General features: G+C 29.0%; 1 protein-coding gene across 6 annotated transcripts in view; it reads right to left on the bottom strand.

The window, feature by feature from the left end:
* The window catches only part of LOC114131462 (L-xylulose reductase-like), a 39,009-nt gene extending 20,678 nt beyond the window's left edge, over positions 1 to 18,331 (bottom strand). The window contains exons 1-6 of one of the 6 annotated variants that reach the window (XM_050205518.1): positions 18,247 to 18,331; positions 16,323 to 16,521; positions 13,614 to 13,857; positions 4,960 to 5,074; positions 2,906 to 3,116; positions 2,488 to 2,783 (exon numbers count right to left, since the gene is read on the bottom strand). In XM_050205518.1, coding sequence (XP_050061475.1) covers positions 2,680 to 2,783; positions 2,906 to 3,116; positions 4,960 to 5,074; positions 13,614 to 13,857; positions 16,323 to 16,470 — 822 coding nt within the window. In that variant the 5' untranslated portion in view covers positions 16,471 to 16,521; positions 18,247 to 18,331 and the 3' untranslated portion in view covers positions 2,488 to 2,679. Of the gene's footprint in view, positions 1 to 2,487; positions 2,784 to 2,905; positions 3,117 to 4,959; positions 5,075 to 10,741; positions 12,250 to 13,613; positions 13,858 to 16,322; positions 16,522 to 18,246 lie in introns of those variants that run through there. The other 5 variants (XM_050205522.1, XM_050205519.1, XM_050205520.1 and 2 more) reach the window with 5 other exon arrangements.
* Between the last annotated feature and the right edge of the window lie 2,847 nt (positions 18,332 to 21,178).

Here is a 21,178-nt window from a genome sequence, read left to right as displayed (position 1 = left end):
GTTATATTGAATTGTTTAGTATTTACATAAATATTGTATTTTAACCGTTTTTTATTTATAGACATGAAGTGAATTTTTAACATTGCTTAAATATTATTTTTGATTAGTATTAAGATATGAAAATAATTTCTTCCGCCATCCATAGGTAAATTTTAAATAAATAGGTTCTATAAGTTTCTCATTGGAGTCAAATTATGAAAAATAATATAAGGGCCAAATGTTGTTGGCCTTTCTATAGACATTTTGTGGCTATATGTTAGCTATTAACTCAGTTTATAACTAGATAATATACATGGTCAGATTTTTAATTTACTTAAAAAATCATAGTTTATTTATTTAAATTTTTTTTGCAAATTAAACAGGTGATATATTTACAGAAACATTATATACATTGAATAGCAACATCCCCTATAAGCCAAACTTGTGCTGAAGAAGTAGTTTTTATCAATTACAATTGTACATATAATTTTTTTCAAAAGTTGATATTAATAGAAAAAAACAGTACACCATACAGTATTTTAAGTTAGAACCTAGGTGTAAAAAAAAAAAAAAAATATTTAGTAAGAGTAATATACCTAGTACCTACCTGAATTGGAACTCGTGGCTTGTTACTCTACGACCAATATTGTGTAAATAATGCGTATGTGTAAATCATAATCGATTTATTTCTGGATTCTCCACTTGTGTGCAGGTTTCTCATCCAATCATTTATTTGTGTATATATAGGACCAACTGTAAATATCACAATTCAAGACATTGCTGTTCAATATTGTTCGATGTTTTACTTAACAATAAATAATAAATCGATACGATTATGTCTCTATTATCAGTAGAACACAACAATGTTGTATTGGATACGCGTCGGTACGTATTATTGTATATTTTATGCGATATCAGTAAATTTATCTGCTGGTAAATTCCAATTGCAATTGTGAAATTGAAAATGTGGCACAAATTATATTTTCTATTTCGTTTTCTATCGTGGCGCAAAATACATGTTATAATTTTATATTTTGGCGCAAAATTACAAACGTACCTAATTGCAAATTAGTAATTACACGTTATAAAATTGGTGCCGTAAAATACCATCTCCCGTCTGCGAAACTCTTGTGACGGTCTTCCTAATCGGTGGAGTACAATTCCATAAATTTGCGAGATCGTGTAGATTTTAATAACTATTGATAAATAATATACATACACGATTCCGCATAATAACTCAATGTTGCCCTTGCCATTCCAAAAATGTATTTAAACAAATATTATACATGTTTTACTGTAACATAAATATATGGTACAATATTTTTACAAATCGTTATGTGCTTTTGAAAACATGATTTTTGTTTACATTTTACACATAGTTAGATTCATTGAACTATCGTATTTTACATGTATTGTAATTTGGGCATATTGTTAATCTTAATTATTTCCATATGATGATATTTTGGAATTTTAATTTTAAATATTTTAATAATAACAATTATAATATTATTAAACATACTTTTTAATATTAAGTTACTTTTTTGTTTTAGTTAATATTTTAATAACTGTTAGATTTATACTTTCAGTACCTATAATTTATAAATTACCTAACTCAAAATTAAAGACATGCACATTGAAAACAATTTTATTTATAAAACTGTCATGATGTTATACCACTAATACCTGTGTTAGTGCTTATGATGAATTCTTTCTGTTGAAAGCTAATAAAATACTTAATCTTTATAGAAATAAAGTATTAAAAAATGATTTTAACAATAGTATTTGTTATTTTTCAAATTTTCTCGTAGATCAAATCTCAAAATGTTTTTATGTCCAATTTGCCTTTGGTAAATTCATATTTTGCTTGATTTATTGAATGCATTACAAATTATATTCTACAATTTCTACTTTTACCATACATAATTCTGATTTATTTTAAGATTTCTACTAACATAGGTATATTTATGATTTACTCTTGCTGCAGGAAAAATATCGTATATATGATGGTGTTTGATAAAATATAAGATTGTGATTCGACAAAAAACCAACCAATTCAGTTTAATCTTGGTCTTAAAAATATCAAGTATAACTGAGTTGAAAGAAAATGCAATGTATTTAGTACCTTTTGACGATACTCTTATAGTAAGTATTTATTCGTATCATAATAGTAAATTTATAAACCTATTCATTCCTAGGTTCCTAATTAGATAATGACCTGGGAGGTCATATTTTTTGATACTTAATTGATTAAGAAGCTAGCATCATAACAATATGTAGATACAATTATGCAACAATTTTTAATTTTAAACTTTTTTCAAAATTAAAACATCCGCAAACGCTTATGATGAGATGCCTAGATAATAGATAATATACTTTTAAATATGATAATAGTGGTAAATTAAACCATTATAGAGTAAAAATATAATGATAATTTGAATATTATTATTATATGATTAAAGGAGCACAAAACTAAGCTGTACTACTATAAAATGTAAAACATGATTATATTATATACTTCAGGATTCGCAGTTTATTGTCAAAAAATGTATTTAAGTGTTGCACATTGTATGCAATGAATGTACAATATAATCGTATATAAATCACATACAATGTCCTACTTGAAATGTGTAAACAAAACAAAGTACATTTTTATATTGAACTAGTGAATTCCTTAATAGTTTTGTACTGCGGCGAAGCTGTCTATCCGGCCAAGAATCCGCCGTCAACTACGAGGGACGTTCCGTTCACCATAGTGGAATAGTCACTGAGCATGAAGATGACTGCATTCGCAATATCGTCGGTTTCTAAAAAATGGCATTAACACAAAATTAAATATTATTATAATATATTGTGAATATTTTTGTGGATCGCGCATCGAGATGGATTTTCATTTCAGCACGCTCTTCGAATTCTATTGTACACAAACCTGCGAATCTGCCCAGTGGGATACGTCTCATTATGGGTTCAGATTTGTTGGGATCTGACCAAGCGATTTTACCCATACGGGTCAACACGACAGTTGGATTTACGTTGTTCGTACGGACACCATATTTGCCCAGCTCGATTGCCATTGTTCTGGTGATTTGATTTACAGCTCCTTTAGACGCACAGTACGTTGTATGATCGGGTATAGCTCTCTAGAAAGTCAAACATTAGTATCATCATTAACTAAATTATCCAATGCGATTAAAAAATTGCAATTTAATGTGGTTGAGTTATTGTGAGGCTTAAACCACTTATGTCCTACTAATTTGGCAGCTGTAAGGCGTATTTAATTTGTTATTTTTTTAACGTTTGATGGCACCAAACACGTATTACGTGTAATAATTTAATTAACTGCCTTGAAAGCCGAATGGGTGGCAAATAAAATAATAGAACACTGCAGAATGCCGAAGACTGCACGCGTCATTCTGTTACAATTTTTTATTAAAGACAAGCATGTTATTAAATTATTTATAATTAAAATGTTATATTTACATAACTTTTGTTATATAGCTATACTAAAACGGTGCATGGTGGCCATTTTATAATATATTACCTCAACTTCGCGTACAAGGTCTTTTTAACACCCTAAGGCCGGAGCTGTACATGACGTACCTATTCCGCGATGTTGTCAGTCGAATCAGAAATGCGTTGGTTTATATCAGAGTAGCTATACACGATGGACGTATAATACGCCGCATTTTTATCCGCGGCGGAAATCGCCGGCCGGCTTGCATTTTGGCGGGCGAACGCCGAAGTAATAAAAACGCGGCGTATTGCGTCCGTCATGTATAGCTACTTCAATATAAACCAACACATTTTCAATTGGACAGAAAACGATGTAGAATACGCAGCATTCGAAACGCGGTGGAAAATGCCGTGTATAGCTGCGGTCTAAGTTTTTTTTACACTGTAACTCCGCACATGGTTTTTAATTTTTTTTTTCTATCGTTTAAATACAATATATTAAGTTAAGTTAAAATAATATTAATAGATAGGTAATACCGGAAACGGCATAATAATATTATCTAAACGATGTACCTATCACTATATTATATATATTATATATTATAATATTTATAAATTGCATATTAGTTTTTAATTGAGTTATAATTATTCAACAATTTCTACTAGCATGATTAGATATGATATGACTTTGAAAATATAATAGTTTAATTTCAACATGGTTTTACACCGATACAGCGATATCTCAATAGAGGACGTCACACCCGTACATACTGTCTCCGTCTTACATAAATACAATTACAAATTTTCAAGCAAAGAAAAAGAGTAATTACCAAACCTATTTTCAAACTTAAAGGTAATAATATTATCTAAGCAATCTCATAGGCATTTATTGATATTTTAATTTTGAAGTGAGTTACGAGAATTTTAAAGTTTAAATATTGTACATAACTATTGTTATAACTCATTTAAAAATTAAAATATCAATAAAAGTCTATGAGATGTCCTAGATAATATTATTATCTTTAAGTTTGTTAATAGGTAAATTTCCTCTATTATTAAAGTCAACTGCATAAAATTGATTCCGCTGAACGAAATTTTGCTATGTCATATATTATGTATATGTAAGACGCAGACACATGCGGGTGTGCCGTCCTCTTATCTAATTAATTTTATATGGTATGCGGACTTTTGACGTAAAAAAATATTTATGGAATACAGAGCTACGGTGCGTCATATTTAAATGTTCAGAAGGTTGGTAAATTTGAAATAGTGGGTAGGGCAATCAAATTATTTAAACTACCCGTTTTAATTTCATTCGGCGCCACTGTTAACGTTTACAGACAAAATACTTTTGGTTCACATACGCAATTTAGAAAATGTTTACTACTATAAAAACTATAAAGTTATAAGTTATAAGTTATTTAAGCCAGGGCTTTAGTTACAAGGTTACAACAATTTAATCTTATGTGATACATGCTAACCGCTGTGAAAAATAATATAATAGTACTTCATATAATATAGGTAGCTTACTGTTGAAATCGTCGAGGAAATATTTACAATAGATCCTTTGATACCGGCATCTATCATGTTTTTGGCCACTGCTTGACTTATTCTCACCAAAGCTCTGGCATTGATATTCAATGTCCTGAACAAAAACATTTATCATTTATTAGAATACCATAATGCCATAAGTAATAGGCAATAGCGAAAAATAATAATTGTGGGAATGTTTTTTGGCATAAAATAATAAACTATAGGTACATTTATAATTATGTCTCTTGACTATACTGATCAACATTAGGATTAAAAATTATTTTATTTATTCTATCGTATTGTTAGTATTTATATTTGTTTATGGAAATCTATAAGTATATACTATATTGTTTCTTTTGCGAAAAGATGTAGGTTTTGTTGTTGTTTTTTTTCTTATTTGCTATTTTAAATTACTATTGTTAACTCTCTGCTCCGTCACAAGTTTAGGCTTAAAGGAGTAGATATATTTCTTTGTTTATACGATTTATTGTACATATGAAGGAAAAAAAAATTGTAATATATGATATATATGAGTGTGTGTGTGTGATAGGTAAATATAATTTATATTATTAATCTTATGTGTAAGACATAGTATATATTTTTGTATTTTACTTTATATTCATTTTATATGTAATATACTCATACCTACGTTAGAAGAAATCACTGATAATTGACACAAAATACATTCATTTTCTTAGTTAATTTTTAATATTTCAAAATTTTATTATTTTTATTTTTAGGAGTATAAACTTAGGAAAAACTAAAACACGTACTTGGAACGAAAAACAAGCCTAATTCTGGTTTATTAAAATCAAGTTTGACAAACCGCATACTAAATAAAAAAAAAATAAAAAACACACATACGCCAGCTCGAATGTACGTCATATAAAATACATGTACACGAGTAATGGTATGCGTACTTAGAGCGAGACTTATATACTAATTAATAGTCATTCTCTCGCCGTTGCGTTTAAATGAAATCGTTCAACTGGTAAATATTATGACACAGGTGTGATGATTGCGTCACTTGTGCACGATACATTTGCAGGATATTATTACACAGATATTTCTAGTATATAATATACAGGGTGATTTTTTTATCTTTGAACACTCATTATTTCAAAAAGTATTCATGTTTTTGAAAATATTTTTTTACATATAGTTTCTAATTGTTAAAAAAACAACGTTTTTATAAAAAAATTATATTTTTAAATATTTTTTATCCTTATAATTTTTTACGTTTTTTACTTTTTTGAATGACAACATAGATTTTTAATTTCATATTCTAAAGCAGAATAATTTTCTGAGTAATTCGATACATAAAAATCGAATTTAGGGTGAGTAGTTTATGAGTAAATGAGTTATACGTATTTAAAGTTTAGTTGCGCGGAGTGGAGTGGTACGGGGTTAAATATATTTAATATTCTTATATTATAAAATATTATGTACAGATTACTCTGCAAGGTATAAATTATTTGGCATTACAATGTTAAACTGACCATTTGAAATCGTTATAAAAACATGTGAATACAATGTATATGTATGTATATATTATATATATATATATATATATATATATATATACACATATATATATAGAGAGAGACTTAACCCACGCTTTGTAAGAAATTTTGTAGAATAATGTTAGGGATTGCTATGGTTTTTTGTTCGTTTCACGTTCAACTCTGAGAATAATAGAGACTACACAGGTTAATACTGTACATATATATATATATATGTATCATATAAAAGGGACTGTATCTATTCAAAGACACTTCTTGCAGGTGTTCAACGTAGCAACTTACTGCCTCACATGGTTTCTATAACGATTTCTAATGGTCAGTTTAATATTGTACTGCCAAATTATTAATACCGTGTAGTAGTTATCTATACATAATATTTTATAACAGAAGAATATTAAATATTAATATGTATAATGTATATATACGTACACATATATATGTATAAATAGGTGCGGACGATAGCGATTTGTGATATACATATTATGTTTAAATTAATTTATCATTGTCTTTTGGATAAGAGCTATTTACGGGCCGAGCACGACCCGTGAGCCATAGTTTTAACTTTGGAAATCCCTGGTGTAGATCAGTATACAGCGGTCAAGACTCAAAGTTAGAAGATTTACAAAATATTGAAAATATTGATACATTTTTATTGATTTTACAATAGGTACCTATATTTACATAGGTATATAATATTCTTATATTTGTAGGGCACATAATAATATAAGATGGCCAAAAATTAATAATAATAATTATTAATTACACGAGAGATATTTAATACACAAAAAAAACATTCTTTATTATAAAAAAAAAACATATTCGTGGTCGGGCAACGGCTCACGAACGACTAAAACTAAACTGTACGAAAAGATACAATGTATAATAAAATATAAATTATTGTTTATAGATCGTAATCGATCGGGGGGGAAAACACAGATAACGGACGACCGTTGTCGGGTCGTCCGTTAACAATCTAACATAATATCTATTATAAAAATTAATATCACACAGTTCGGCCATACTGACATTTTTGTTCGTCCCGAACAATGTCGCACAAATAATTATTAATAATAACTCTTAGACAGTTACATACATATGTAATATAAAAAAAATGAAAATAATAATAAATATACAACCACGCACAGATAATATATATATAACAGTATAATTTCTACAGATGATAATACTAAATACAAATGAGTAATAAATTTATATAATGAAAAATAATAATAATAAAAAGAAAAAAAAATAATAATAAATCAATTAATTCTATTTCACCCATCTTTTAATACGGTCTGGTCCTACAATGCCTTCATACGGCCGTCGCGTGACCTGAAAACCTTCAATATCACTCACAACATATCTGTCTCGATCTAACACTTTTTTTATAATATATGGTCCTCGAAATTTAGGGATTAGTTTTTTATTACGCCCAACTGTTACGTCTGTGTTGGTGATCATTACATAATCATTTTCTTTGTAAATGGTTGCCTCTTTATGTTTTGCATCATAATGTATCTTATTCGCTTCCTGTAATTTAACAATACGATTCGCTGCCTCCGTCCTCATATTCTCGAAATCAACTACGTCCTCGGACACTATGTTATCCAACATTCTACGTACTTCATCGTTAACTTCCCCTGTTTGGTTGATCCCAAATAGTAGCATACTTGGACTTTGTCCTGTGGATCGGTGTACTGTGTTATTAATAGAAAATTCAACTTTATGTAAAACTCGATCCCATTTATCTGCGGAATCTGTTAGTTTAGCCAGCATAGGTACGATCGATTTGTTTACGATTTCGACCTGACCGTTTGCCCTAGGTGTGCCCGACGCTACTAATACCAATTTTACCGATTCATTTTCGAGAAATTCCGAAAAAGTTTGTGACGTGAAAGACGTACCTCGATCGCTGATTATTCGCTGTGGTTTGGAATATGTTCGAAAATAATCTTTTAAGTGTTTAATTACTTCGTCGGACTTAGTGGTGCGACACACATAAAGGCGGACGAATTTTGTAAAAGAGTCAATGACAACAAAAATATATTTATTTCTGATACCTGTTTTCTCTAAAGGACCTAAATGATCGATGTGTATGGTTACGAAGGGTTTGTCCCCCTTTGGAATATTAAAAAGTAAACCTTCCTTCTTACCACTTGGACTGGAAAATTCAATACATTTCAGACAATTATCAATATAATGTCGCACTTTTACCTTCATACCCGGGAACCAGTATACACGTGAAATGTTTTCTATTACTTTCGATAACCCCACGTGAGCCATATCGTCGTGACACGACCGTATAACGTTAGTCTCCATAGATTCTGGAACGTAGAATCTAACATGTTTATTTTCTTTCCGATAAACAAGACCATTACGCAGTTCGAAAAATTTGTCGTCGCCGGCCTCTAATTTATCTCTAATCTTAACAATATTCCCGTCTGTATTTTGTCTGATTGCAAGAACTTGTTCAAACGTATTTGGTTCTAAAATTAGTATAGCGTGACATCGACTGAACGCGTCAACATGTTGCATGTTTTTATTAGATCGATGGAAAATTTCGAAGTCGTAGTTTTGTAAGAATAATGCCCACCGGGAAATACGTGGATTAATATCCTTCTTATTTAACGTGAGTCGAAAACTGTCGCAGTCTGTCATTACTTTAAATGATATTCCCGACAAATAAATGTGGAACCGTTTAATCGCGTAAACAACGGCTAAACATTCGAGTTCGAAGCTATGGAATTTCGATTCATTAGGCGACGTACGCTGACTGAAATAGAACACGGGTTTCATTTTATTATCGGCGTCGGCTTGTCCTTGAAATAATATCGCACCAAAACCGGTCGAGCTCGCGTCACAATGCAATTCGGTATCGGCTATAGGCGAATAGATAGCTAGCACGGGTGTTTTTGTTAACGCCGAATTTAGATACTCAAATGCATTTCGTTCTTTTTCGCCAAACGTAAAATCAACATTCTTTTTCACGAGGTCGTACAAAGGTTTCGCAATTATTGAAAAATTTGAAATGAAACGTCGGAAATAACTAGCCAAACCGAGGAATTGTCGGACTTGTTTCGGACTTTTCGGTACGGGGTAATTTAGCATAGCGTCGACATGTTTCAAGCTCGGTCGGACACCCTGTTCATTAATTAAATACCCTAAGTATTCAATTTCATAATAACCAAAAAAACATTTGTCTAAACGAAATTGTAAACCATACTTTGCAGCCAAAACGAAAACTTCTTTTAAAATTGTTAAGTGTTGGGAAATAGTTTCGGTAGCTATCAGTAGATCGTCTAAATATACTAAAAGTTCTCCCCGACTAATTAATTCGCGAAAAATAAGTTGAATAAATCGATTAAATACTCGTGGTGAATTTGTCAGGCCAAACGGCATTTTCAAATATTCGTACTGTCCCAACTGAGTAACAAAAGACGTGTATTGGATAGATTTATCGTTCATACGTACATGGTGGAACCCGTTTTTTAAATCCAAAGATGTAAATATTTTTTTATTTTTCAATCGATCTAACTGATCGTCAATTAGTGGGGTCGGAAAATTATCCTTAACCGTGATTTTATTTAGCTCCCTGTAATCTACACACAGCCTATAACCACCTGTCTTCTTACGGACCAACACTATCGGACTACTGTACGGACTATTGCTTTCTCTAATAATGCCCTCAGACAACAATTCTTCAATAATAACTCGTAATTCACGCTGTTCGCTGTATGACAGACGTCTGGGACGAAATGTAATTGGTTGTTCGTGTTTCAAAATTATTTTCATATCAAAATCGAAAACCTCATTACGTATCTCTATATTCGATGTATAATTGACGTTATATAATTCACTAAATACATTCCTGAGTTCTAAATTTAATTTAGGATTCACATTCAGCGTTGTATTATCGTTACTGTTATCGGCACAATTGTCGTAATCGATACACAATATTTCCTTAAAATTAACATCGGTTTTGTCCAAATTTCCTGTGTCCAACTCTACTATGTCTATAATATTATTCTTAAATTCAATTTTAAATCCTTTCTTATTTAAAAAGTCCCTCCCCAAAATCGCATTTGCTTTCATAGTATAATTAGACACAACATAAAATTTTAAATACATTTCAAAATTATTAATTATAACGTTCGTTTCGAATACACCGCGAATATCCAACTTCGCGCCGTTAATACCACAGAAATGATTTTTACTTACCGTTTGCGTCGTATATAGTATAGATGGAACTAACTCACTCTTTATTAAACTGATTGGACTTCCTGTGTCGACCACGGCATTGACAATAATACAGCAAGACTCTGACTCCTCCACCGGAACGTTGAATTGACATCGTACCTCGTACGGCGCTGAATACTCATCGGATGGGTCTTGGTCTCGTACGACATCGATGCTCATTAAACCAGCCGACTTTTCCTTTTTCCCGTCAACATTCCCTCGCATGAGTGCTGGACAGGATCCTCGTTGGTGTGCCATCGATCCGCATTCGTAACACGCTCCCTTCTCGCGTTTAGGTTTTGGGCACTGCGGTGACAAATGAGTTTTTGCGCCGCAATTGAAACATGAACGCGGCATTGATGCACTCTTACTTTCTACGGTTACATTCGTGTCCTTATGTTTAACTGCCATTACATTGGTTGGACACGACGTTACCGATTTTTGTAACGTGTTTTCTTTAGTATTTGATACTTGCCGTATTCGTACCGAACGGGACATATCGAGTCGTTCATATTCTACCATATCACTTAATAGATCGTCTTCGTCCGCGTGATTGCGACCAAGTAAATACATGCTCAACTCTTTCGAATATAACCCTTCTAGTATTTGAATTTTACTTTCATAAAATGTCATACCAATTTGTCGACATAAAAATACCTTTTCGTGGTAGTACTCGCGTACGTTCTCGTTACGTCCCTGTACGCGCCGCGACATCTCCTTCCAACGGTCACCCATCATGACCACACCAACAAAAGTTTTAAGAAACTGTCTTTCAAAATCTGCCCAATGTTCGATTTCCCGGGACGCAAACCAGTGTCGAGCGGCACCTTCTAAATTGGCCCGCACCGATTGGAGTTTGAAATTATCCGGCCAACGGTGTAAATTCGCAACACCATTTACAGTTCGTATCCAATCGAGAGCTTGCGAACCCGTACCCAGACCATTGAATATTGGAATTGACTTGTTCAGGTCTGGTGCAATAGTTATTTCATTCGATGGTTTATTACTGTTTTGTTGAAGTTTCAATAGTTCCATTAACATACTGTTTTGTTTTACGAGTGTCTCAACCAACGTGTTTGCATCTACCGAACTATTCGAACTCACGGGCGGGTCTGGTGTAGCTGACAAAGATGGCGTTGATCCGTTGTTTTCGTTCATTTTTTCCGTTTGATCGTTTTCTTCCAATAAATTAATCACTTTCGATACATTCGGTTCATTCGATTCGTTCGATTTATTTTTTTTATTCATTTCGTTTATTCCGATACATTCATTAACAATTGCACTATGTTTACTCGCATTCCGTGTTAACACTGGCATTTGTCTAACATTCACTCATTTATACGTATCCCACTTCTGAAACTGTAGGGCACATAATAATATAAGATGGCCAAAAATTAATAATAATAATTATTAATTACACGAGAGATATTTAATACACAAAAAAAACATTCTTTATTATAAAAAAAAAACATATTCGTGGTCGGGCAACGGCTCACGAACGACTAAAACTAAACTGTACGAAAAGATACAATGTATAATAAAATATAAATTATTGTTTATAGATCGTAATCGATCGGGGGGGAAAACACAGATAACGGACGACCGTTGTCGGGTCGTCCGTTAACAATCTAACATAATATCTATTATAAAAATATTATATTAAAAATATAAAAAAATTTAAAATATTATATTAAAATATTATATCTATTATATAATGTATTTTAATTATACGGTTAAATACCTAGAAAGATGCTAGCGCTGACCATCTAGTGTCTACTGTCTACTGTCTACGTATGTATATACTCGTATATTAATATTTATTATTCTTATATCAAATAAAATTATCATGTATCAAGTAATAATATAATATGGAAAAATTTAATTTTAAAACTAATGGTATTAGTTATAAGTTATAAGTGTGTGAGATCAATACTTATTGAGTGTTTCATTAGCAAAATAATAAGAAAAAAATGATTTATTCACTGTTATTATATTATACAGTAAGGTAATATAATTTTTTTAAATCTTATATAAACTTATCATGCGTTAAGTTATATTATAGTAAAGAGGAATTAAATTTTAAAACTAATATAAATAGTTTTAACTGTGTCAATATTTGTAATTTTTTGGAGCGTCGTTTAAAACTTGTTCGTGGGCCGTAGTTTGGAAGCCCCTGTCGTGTGCGACCGGTGCACGGCGAACACGGTAGGTGGTGATGTGCGCGCACGTTCGGAACACACAAATGTTATTTACTTAATATATCTACTCGTCTTATAACATTCCTTCGCCGGTCAGTACGGAATCGAGGGTGGGTGCGGGGTGGAAAAACTATCCTGTAGCGTTTACGATCAATAAGGGTCGGTGAACATACCATGACGACGCTATGATGGTGTGTATAATAATAATATAATATATTGTATTTATCGTAGCCCGCGCGTCTTCTATTCTCGGAAATTGAGAAAGGAAAATAAAATCGTCCGTTATTATAAATCACGATTGTGTTATTTCTGTTGCACCTTTGGGATGTACACTGTACAGTGTACACACAATTACACGTCCACTACACAGTCATCTTTTACACGGTGTTTCGTACTGCGCACGATATTTCCACCAAAATATAAATGCGTTGTTCTGCCGGATCAGTTAATTTCTAATACCTATTTCAGAATTTTTTTATTTTTATTTTTAGGAGTATAAACTCAGCGAAAAATAAAACACGTATTTAGGACGAAAAATAAGTCTAACTTTATGAAAATCTTATCTACCTATACGAAATAAATAATCAATTTTCATGTTATATAATCTATATCACTAATTATTATAGTACCTATATCCATGGTAATATTATAATATCTATACGAGAGAAAACTAAGATAATAGGTAGGTACTTACTTATTCCAACCATTTTCGGTGACATCAAAAAATGATTCTATAACAGCTACACCAGCGTTATTGACCAAACCATGTACTGGACCGATGTCATACATTTTCTTATACGTATCCTCCCAATTTGAAACATCGCAAAATATTTGTTTGGTTCTTGGTAATGCTTTAGCAGCGCCCTCTTCTTTCTCTACCACTGCATAGACAAATGCTCCCAAATCTAATAATCTCTCTGTGATTTTTTCACCCATACCTAAAAAAAAAAATAGTAAATTCCTGTTTTATTATTTTTTATATAATAATCAACATCCACTGTTTTTAAAACAAATTGACTATAATAAATAATTTGTATATATATGATTTTGACGAATTTTTCTCAATATTTGAACTTCAAACAGTTCAAACACTAATAAAAAAAAATTGTGCCTATGTATTCTTACAATTTTTGAATCACTTTAAGACTAACTCTAAAAGCTTAAAAAATTCAACACTTGGTTTTCCTTCAAATAACAATAAAGAAAGCTCGAAGCTTCATTATAGGAAAAAATTTTAAGAGTGTCTAAATTTTAAATTTTTACGAAGTCGCGTAATGATAAGTAACGATTTATCCTGAAACGATTTTAAATACTTGTTAATTGTTATAATTCAAAAAGTATAAAGCATAGATACTTGTAAATTTCATCAGTTATTTAGATTGGCATTTTCTTTACATGATTTAATTTCCAAAATATTTTGCTTATTTTAATGCAATTTATAGACATTTGAAATATTCGTTGTTGTTTAATTTTTTTTTTTTTTTATAAATATCGATAAAAAATTGTTGGAACGCAGAGTCAAACTTGAAAATTTTATAGGTACAAGATTCCTCATTAGTTAGTCTTACAGTGATTCAAAAATTGTAAGAATACATAGATAAGTTAAACATTATACAATATGCTAAACATAAACCTAACCATAGCCCATGGCTACGACACCTGTAAGTTTTCAGCCACTGTTTTCAGTACTTAACTGTACAATTAATATTGCACGACAAAGTGACGGATGTCATTAAATTAATTATATAACAATAGTAATAATTTTTAACTATAACAAAAATCTTAAATTATTTGATAGTAAATTGTTATTTTACGAGTGAATTTAGGATGTTGTGAAAATTTTAATTTGTTGTCGATTTGAACTTCTATACCTACTGTAATAGGCTTAAAAAATGTTGAATTAACGAACATAATACTTTATATTTAATGATAAACCATTTAATTCCCAATTCCTATTACCTACAACAAATTATGTTCATTAATAAGTAATTTAAAATTAAATTGTAGTAACACAAACTGGTGACAGTAAAAGTAAAAAAAAGAACTGATATTATATTATATTGCATTATATTTGAAGCATTAAAAAATACAAGCAGAGTAGGTATACATATTTAAATGAAAAAAAACTAAATTATATTTAAACAGTACCTACACGGCTATATATATATATTTTATATTTTATATTCAATATTGTGGTATTAGTACCTATAATTAATTTTAAATGTAAACATTATAGGTAGGTACATTTTAAATCTATACTTTCTGATAAACACTTCCGAATGAGTTACTGGTGATTAAACAATACATTGAAGTTTTGGAATGTAAACGAAATTTTAACTAATAATAGAATATATGGTGTTTTTAATCTAATAACGTGATGATGATTATGTAGGTCCTATAGTGAAAAATTTAATTTAAAGGTTATATTAATACATAATATAGTATTATCACAATACACCTACTTAATCATAATATTTTATATAAAACAAAAATAATAGTGTTTATATATACAACAATTATATGTAATATAAGTACTCATAAATTAAAAAAAATTAATTAATTGATATTATATTTATTTTTAGGTCTTCAACTGTAATATACCTATTGGCTATTATGAAAGTAAAAAAATTAATATTTTGTTACTTAACTCAATGTAGCCATATTAGTAATATATTATTATTTATATTATTTATATTAACCTAACCTAATATAGGTACCTATATTAGTATGGAATTTGTGATTAGAAAATATTTTTAAAAAAAAATAGCGTATAAGTATTATGCATCTCTCTAACAAATATCCTGACAGCGCATACGCTAGGGAACTCATCTAAACTTCCCTACCTAAAAGTAAATTTTCAATATTTATAGGTACAATATCAAATTGCTTAGATCAAAACTTTCAAAACATAAAATAGTTAAAAAAAAAAAAAATGTAAGGTACACATGACCCATCAAACGCTCAAACAGTACCTACCTACTAATACATTAATGTTGATATTATACTAAGAAAAATATTCGAGCATTAAACTGCACGCATAAGTATTATAATATCATGTACACGTATATTATATATCAGGGGTGGCCAAACTTTTTTTGGTCACGATCTACTAAAAACATACTTAACTTTTGAAGATCGACTTCCATAAATTTTTTTTTATTATTGAATAACTATAATTATTGAGAAACATATAGAGCGCGTGGCCCTTAAAATAAATTCTAAATTCTAAAATTGTCCGAGATCGACTGTTTGGCCGCCCCTGTTATATAAATAATATAGATACATCCGTGTTAAATGTGATTAACACTTAACAGTGTTCAACGTTAAACACTTCGTATTAATCGTATTATATGATAATATAAAATTAATTATTAATAAATAATTATTTAATTGTTTGACTAACCAGCACAAGATCCAGTAACTATGATTTTTTTATCTTTAAAGTAATCTTCCATTTTCTGCGGTGCTTGACCAGCCATACTTCTAGATAGAGTTTGGACGGTCAAATTCCGTGCAGTAATTATATGAGGTTTGCACAAGAAACGTAGCATGTTGAATGCTTTGTTTATTCTTTGAGCAAATTCAATAAATTAACACTTTATCTGTAATAATATAATAGAACACAAAATAAATGCATAAATATTTTAATTGTAACTTATTATATAGGTAATTATATTTTTGATGTAATCGTCTTAATTTTGTTTTATCAACAACTATAAAAACATAAAGTATTTTCTGTTATAGGTATTTTTATTGTTATAGGTATTTTATTTACTATTTATGTAAGAAACAATTATGTATCTAAAATATAAGAGATACATACATAAATGTACTATAATAATTAACTATTACCTATTTACTAAGAAAAAAAATTAATAATTAAAGTGGTAGGTACATAAGCAGTTACACATAACAGATTTATGTTTTAATAAGTAAATTAAATTAGACATATTTTTAAAAACTAAACTATAAAATATTGTTATATACATTTTTATTAAACACATAGGTAAGTAGGTAACTATAATTTTTCAACATAAATTGAAAGATTTCTACCACAATTTGTCACTATTTCACATCTAATAATATTTTAAATTATTGAATGTAGGTATATTATTCAATTTGGTTACCTATGTGCTATGTCTTAACCTATCCTTAAGTTAAATATTGCTTTTTTTTCTAAAAAAAAACTACTTTGTTTTGCTTATTATAATAAGTTATAATAATACAATTATAAGTATATCTACTTTATTAAAATATTTTTTTCAAAGGATATAATTACTGACACCTATAACTATGTATTATATTACTCATACATTATACCAAATCAATATTGTAATTAATTATAGGTAGTCATTTAATGACTTAACTGACTCGATGTTCTAGAATAGTTAGGTTACATAGGTGGTGCCTTCAAAACGAGTGAATGTTCCTGGACAAGACTTAATAGGTGAAAAAAATACATAATATGTTAGTTCCTATACACGATAGAATAATATGTAAGTTCTTACACGGTAAAAAAAAAGGTAAGTACCTATGAAAGTTCCTACACTGAGTATATTATTATATAATATATATTATAATAATTTAATAAACTACATTCTATATAAATGTATAATAATATAAGTTATACCTTCTGTTTTTTATAACCTAATTTAACAACTTAATTACCAAGCTGTTTAATAAATATACCAAGAAAGATAAGTAATTAAAAAAAAGAAAAAAATGAAAAGTAATCATGCTCATACTTTGTTGAACTATTTAGTTTTTAATAATTTCAATTACATTAGGTAAGCATGCAACATAATATTTTATATTATATTGTATGTTATGGCTTATAGTATACTAAGAGTATAGTATCAATGCCATTCAAAGCATAAATAGTAATAATAGTATAAGTCTTATTGGTACTATTCATGCTTTGAATTTAAAGCTCATTTAGTATTTAAATGATAATGCATCAAATATGAAAAGATTTTTTAATTTTTTTACGAAATGAAATGTATTATCTATACAAAGTATAATACAAAATAAATAAAAGTATGATATAGATAAAATAAAATATAAGTACAATGTAATGCATAAAAATATATAAAATAATTCATATAAATGTTAAAATATTAAATAATATACCTATATAGGCTATATATATTTTTCAAAGTTTAACATAACAAAGATTAAAGATCTGTAAATCAATAATATCGTAATTGCACTCACATACAAAATTAAATTAAATAATTAAATAAATTTTATTTGAATGGAACTTCTATAATGTTTTATGAGAAATAATATCTCCAAAATAATTAAAATACAAAAAATCTCGTACTTACCACCAACTAATGGAATGCAACAAACTGCTTGGTACCTTGACGTGTGCCTTGCTGAAAACGCCTGAAACGACTGAATCTAACAAAGCAGTAAGAATTCACTCTGAACGAATTTCGAACGAACGCGTTCTTGCTCGCTGAGGTATTAGTGAAACCTGTTTGGCAGAACGCGCTCTAGTGGATAATGATCTACTTAAAAATATACATGCGCGGATAGCTAATACATTATTTTGTAATAAAACTAATAAAAGAGTAGATAAATACGAGTAGTTATTGGTTATTCACGTTGTATAATACCTATCTATATATTTTACGTTGAGATGTATGGCCGCCTAGCAGTGAGTATAGACAGTTACCAATAATTGAAGATATTTATTAATGATTTTGATAAATATTGTGAATTTTTACAAATTTTTTTTTTTCATAACATGGAAATATTTTTCCGGCGTTTGTTAACTTTCAGTACTTTCACAGTATACGTTTAGTGAGTGTTGACATACAAATAAAGACAATAAAAAGTTTCGTATGACGTATAACCAGTGACTAGTCTTACAATTTACGAGTAGTCAACAATGCAAAAAAGAAAGTGTATAATATATTACATTATTTTCTACATTTTCAAGTTAAAAAAATTAAAAAAAAGTTGTTAAAATTATTTTTGTTAATGTCCCGGTTACTATACTTAAACTTTTATGACAACCTTAAGTATACCTACCTATACTATAAATACAGTTATCATTTCATCGATTATCATATAATTGTTGTTGTACTTTGGTATTGATTTTCAAAAAATTTACTTAAAAATATAACTATGAAATATCCTATATGTATATAATGTTAAAACAATGTCTCGTTTTTGTGTTTTTATTGTTTTTAGCATGGTCGGACAAACAAAATTGCATCAAAATATAGTTCAAAAATAAATTAATAAGTAACCGATATTGTCTGTATACTATTGTGTACTAAATAAACTTGTATAAAATAATATCATTTCAATAAGGTACTTAATATTTATTATTTTTTAAATTTCAAATTATTATTATTTTTAAGTAAGAATTAAGAATTAATTATGGAAATTTATTGTCTAAGACAAGTATACCTAATGTCTTAATTACTGTAAGTTATGATTTAATTAAAAGAAAGATAATCATGTATTCATGTATTTACATATATTTTTTATTTACTGAAAAAGCAAACTTGTTGCAAACTGTTATTAATACGTGGCTAAATTTTCAAAATATTTTGACTTTTTTTGAGTTATTTATTTATCACAGAAATTTTAGATTTTTATGAGTATTTTTTTTTAAATGTCGATAAAAAATGTTGGATGACCAAAAAAACTTTAAAATTTAATACAAGGTTCCTTATGAGTTGTTCTTATTGTAGCTAAAAAAAATTAAAAATAGTTAGTCACAATTTTTTTTCATAAGCGTTTATAGTTCAAATTTTTACGAAATCTGTCGAAAACGCGAAAATTTGCAAGTAATTTTGAAGTTGAAAAATCATAAAATTATTTGTGTTAATAACTAAGGATTAAAAATACAACACTAAAGTTTTTCATAAGTTTTCCTTCAAGTATCTATAGAGAAAACTCGAAGTGTCATTATAAGAAAACTTTTAAGTGTGTTTGAATTTTAAATTTTTACGAAATATCGTAACGATAACGATTTATTCTCAAACGGTTTTAAATATTTGTTATTATTCAAAAAATATAAGTCGTAAATACTTGAAAATTTCTCCAGTTGTTTAGATTGGCATTTTCTTTAATTAATTTTAATTTTCAAAATATTTTGACTTTTTTTGAGCTATTTATAAACAACTGGAATTTTCAATTTTTCCGAAAATTTTTTTTGGAAATGTCGATAAAATTTTTTTGGCCCAATAAAAATACTTGAAAATTATAAGAATATATAGGCACAATTTTTTTTTATAAGCATTTGAAGTTTAAATATTGACAAAAATTCGTCAAAATCATGAATATTTGCAAATTATTTTGTAGGTATAATTTATAAAAATTTTTGCATTAGTAGCTAAGAGTTGAAAATTTAATTTAAGATTTTTCATAAGTTTAGCTTACAATAATTATAAAATAACTTAAATTTTGGTGTATACAGGCCATTAAAACATAAACCACCTTTTTCACGAACCACTGGAAATTATATCTTAGGCTGACAAATCATCTTCGTTCAGAATCGTTTTTCGTATACAATTACAATGATAATTATCATTGGATTCAAATTGAACACTCCTATAATATACAATAGTGATCCACACGTTACCTAATGTACAGCAAAACGGTACCCACTTACCTACTTTTTTATAATTCACGATACAATAGTAAAAAATGTATGCTGTATGTATAGTGTATACTTATAATTATAGATTTTACTTTAAAAGAAAACTTTTGTAATAAGGGAATAATGTTCAATATATTTTAGGTTTATTTTTTGTAAATTTTTTTTTTTATATAATGATTGTACGATAAAGGTTTTAGGTACATTCAATTCAAATTTATTCGACCGTGTATTATAATACAGTGTCGTGTTCTATAACAGACGGCCATTAAAATTATAAAGATAAAGGTACGTTTTAGAGCGTGATCATTAACATTATTACTGGTAAAGGGCCCAGAGAAGTGAATTATTGTGCAGAGTGACGAGTCTACAGAATATCACATTATTTAACGCCGTCGCTATAATCTAATCTGTCGTAAAGTTTGGCAGGAGTGTGTGTGTGTGTGTGTGTGTGTGGCGATCGATTACACGCGAAAAAAGGCTTCTTACACTTTTGCCTTCGACGAAACAACCGTTTAGGCGTTATTTTGAAAAATGATCGTATTTTTTGTTTGGACGAGGAGATATTATATTGTCTGTGAAACAGTGTTTTATACTCTATCGTCATTTTATTTTATACATTATTCTCATTAGATATCTAT

This window comes from Aphis gossypii, chromosome X (assembly GCF_020184175.1).
Source record: "Aphis gossypii isolate Hap1 chromosome X, ASM2018417v2, whole genome shotgun sequence".
Lineage (NCBI taxonomy): Eukaryota > Metazoa > Arthropoda > Insecta > Hemiptera > Aphididae > Aphis > Aphis gossypii.
The sequence above is the reverse complement of the archived record's forward strand: the minus strand, read 5'-3'. Positions and strand labels throughout refer to the sequence as shown.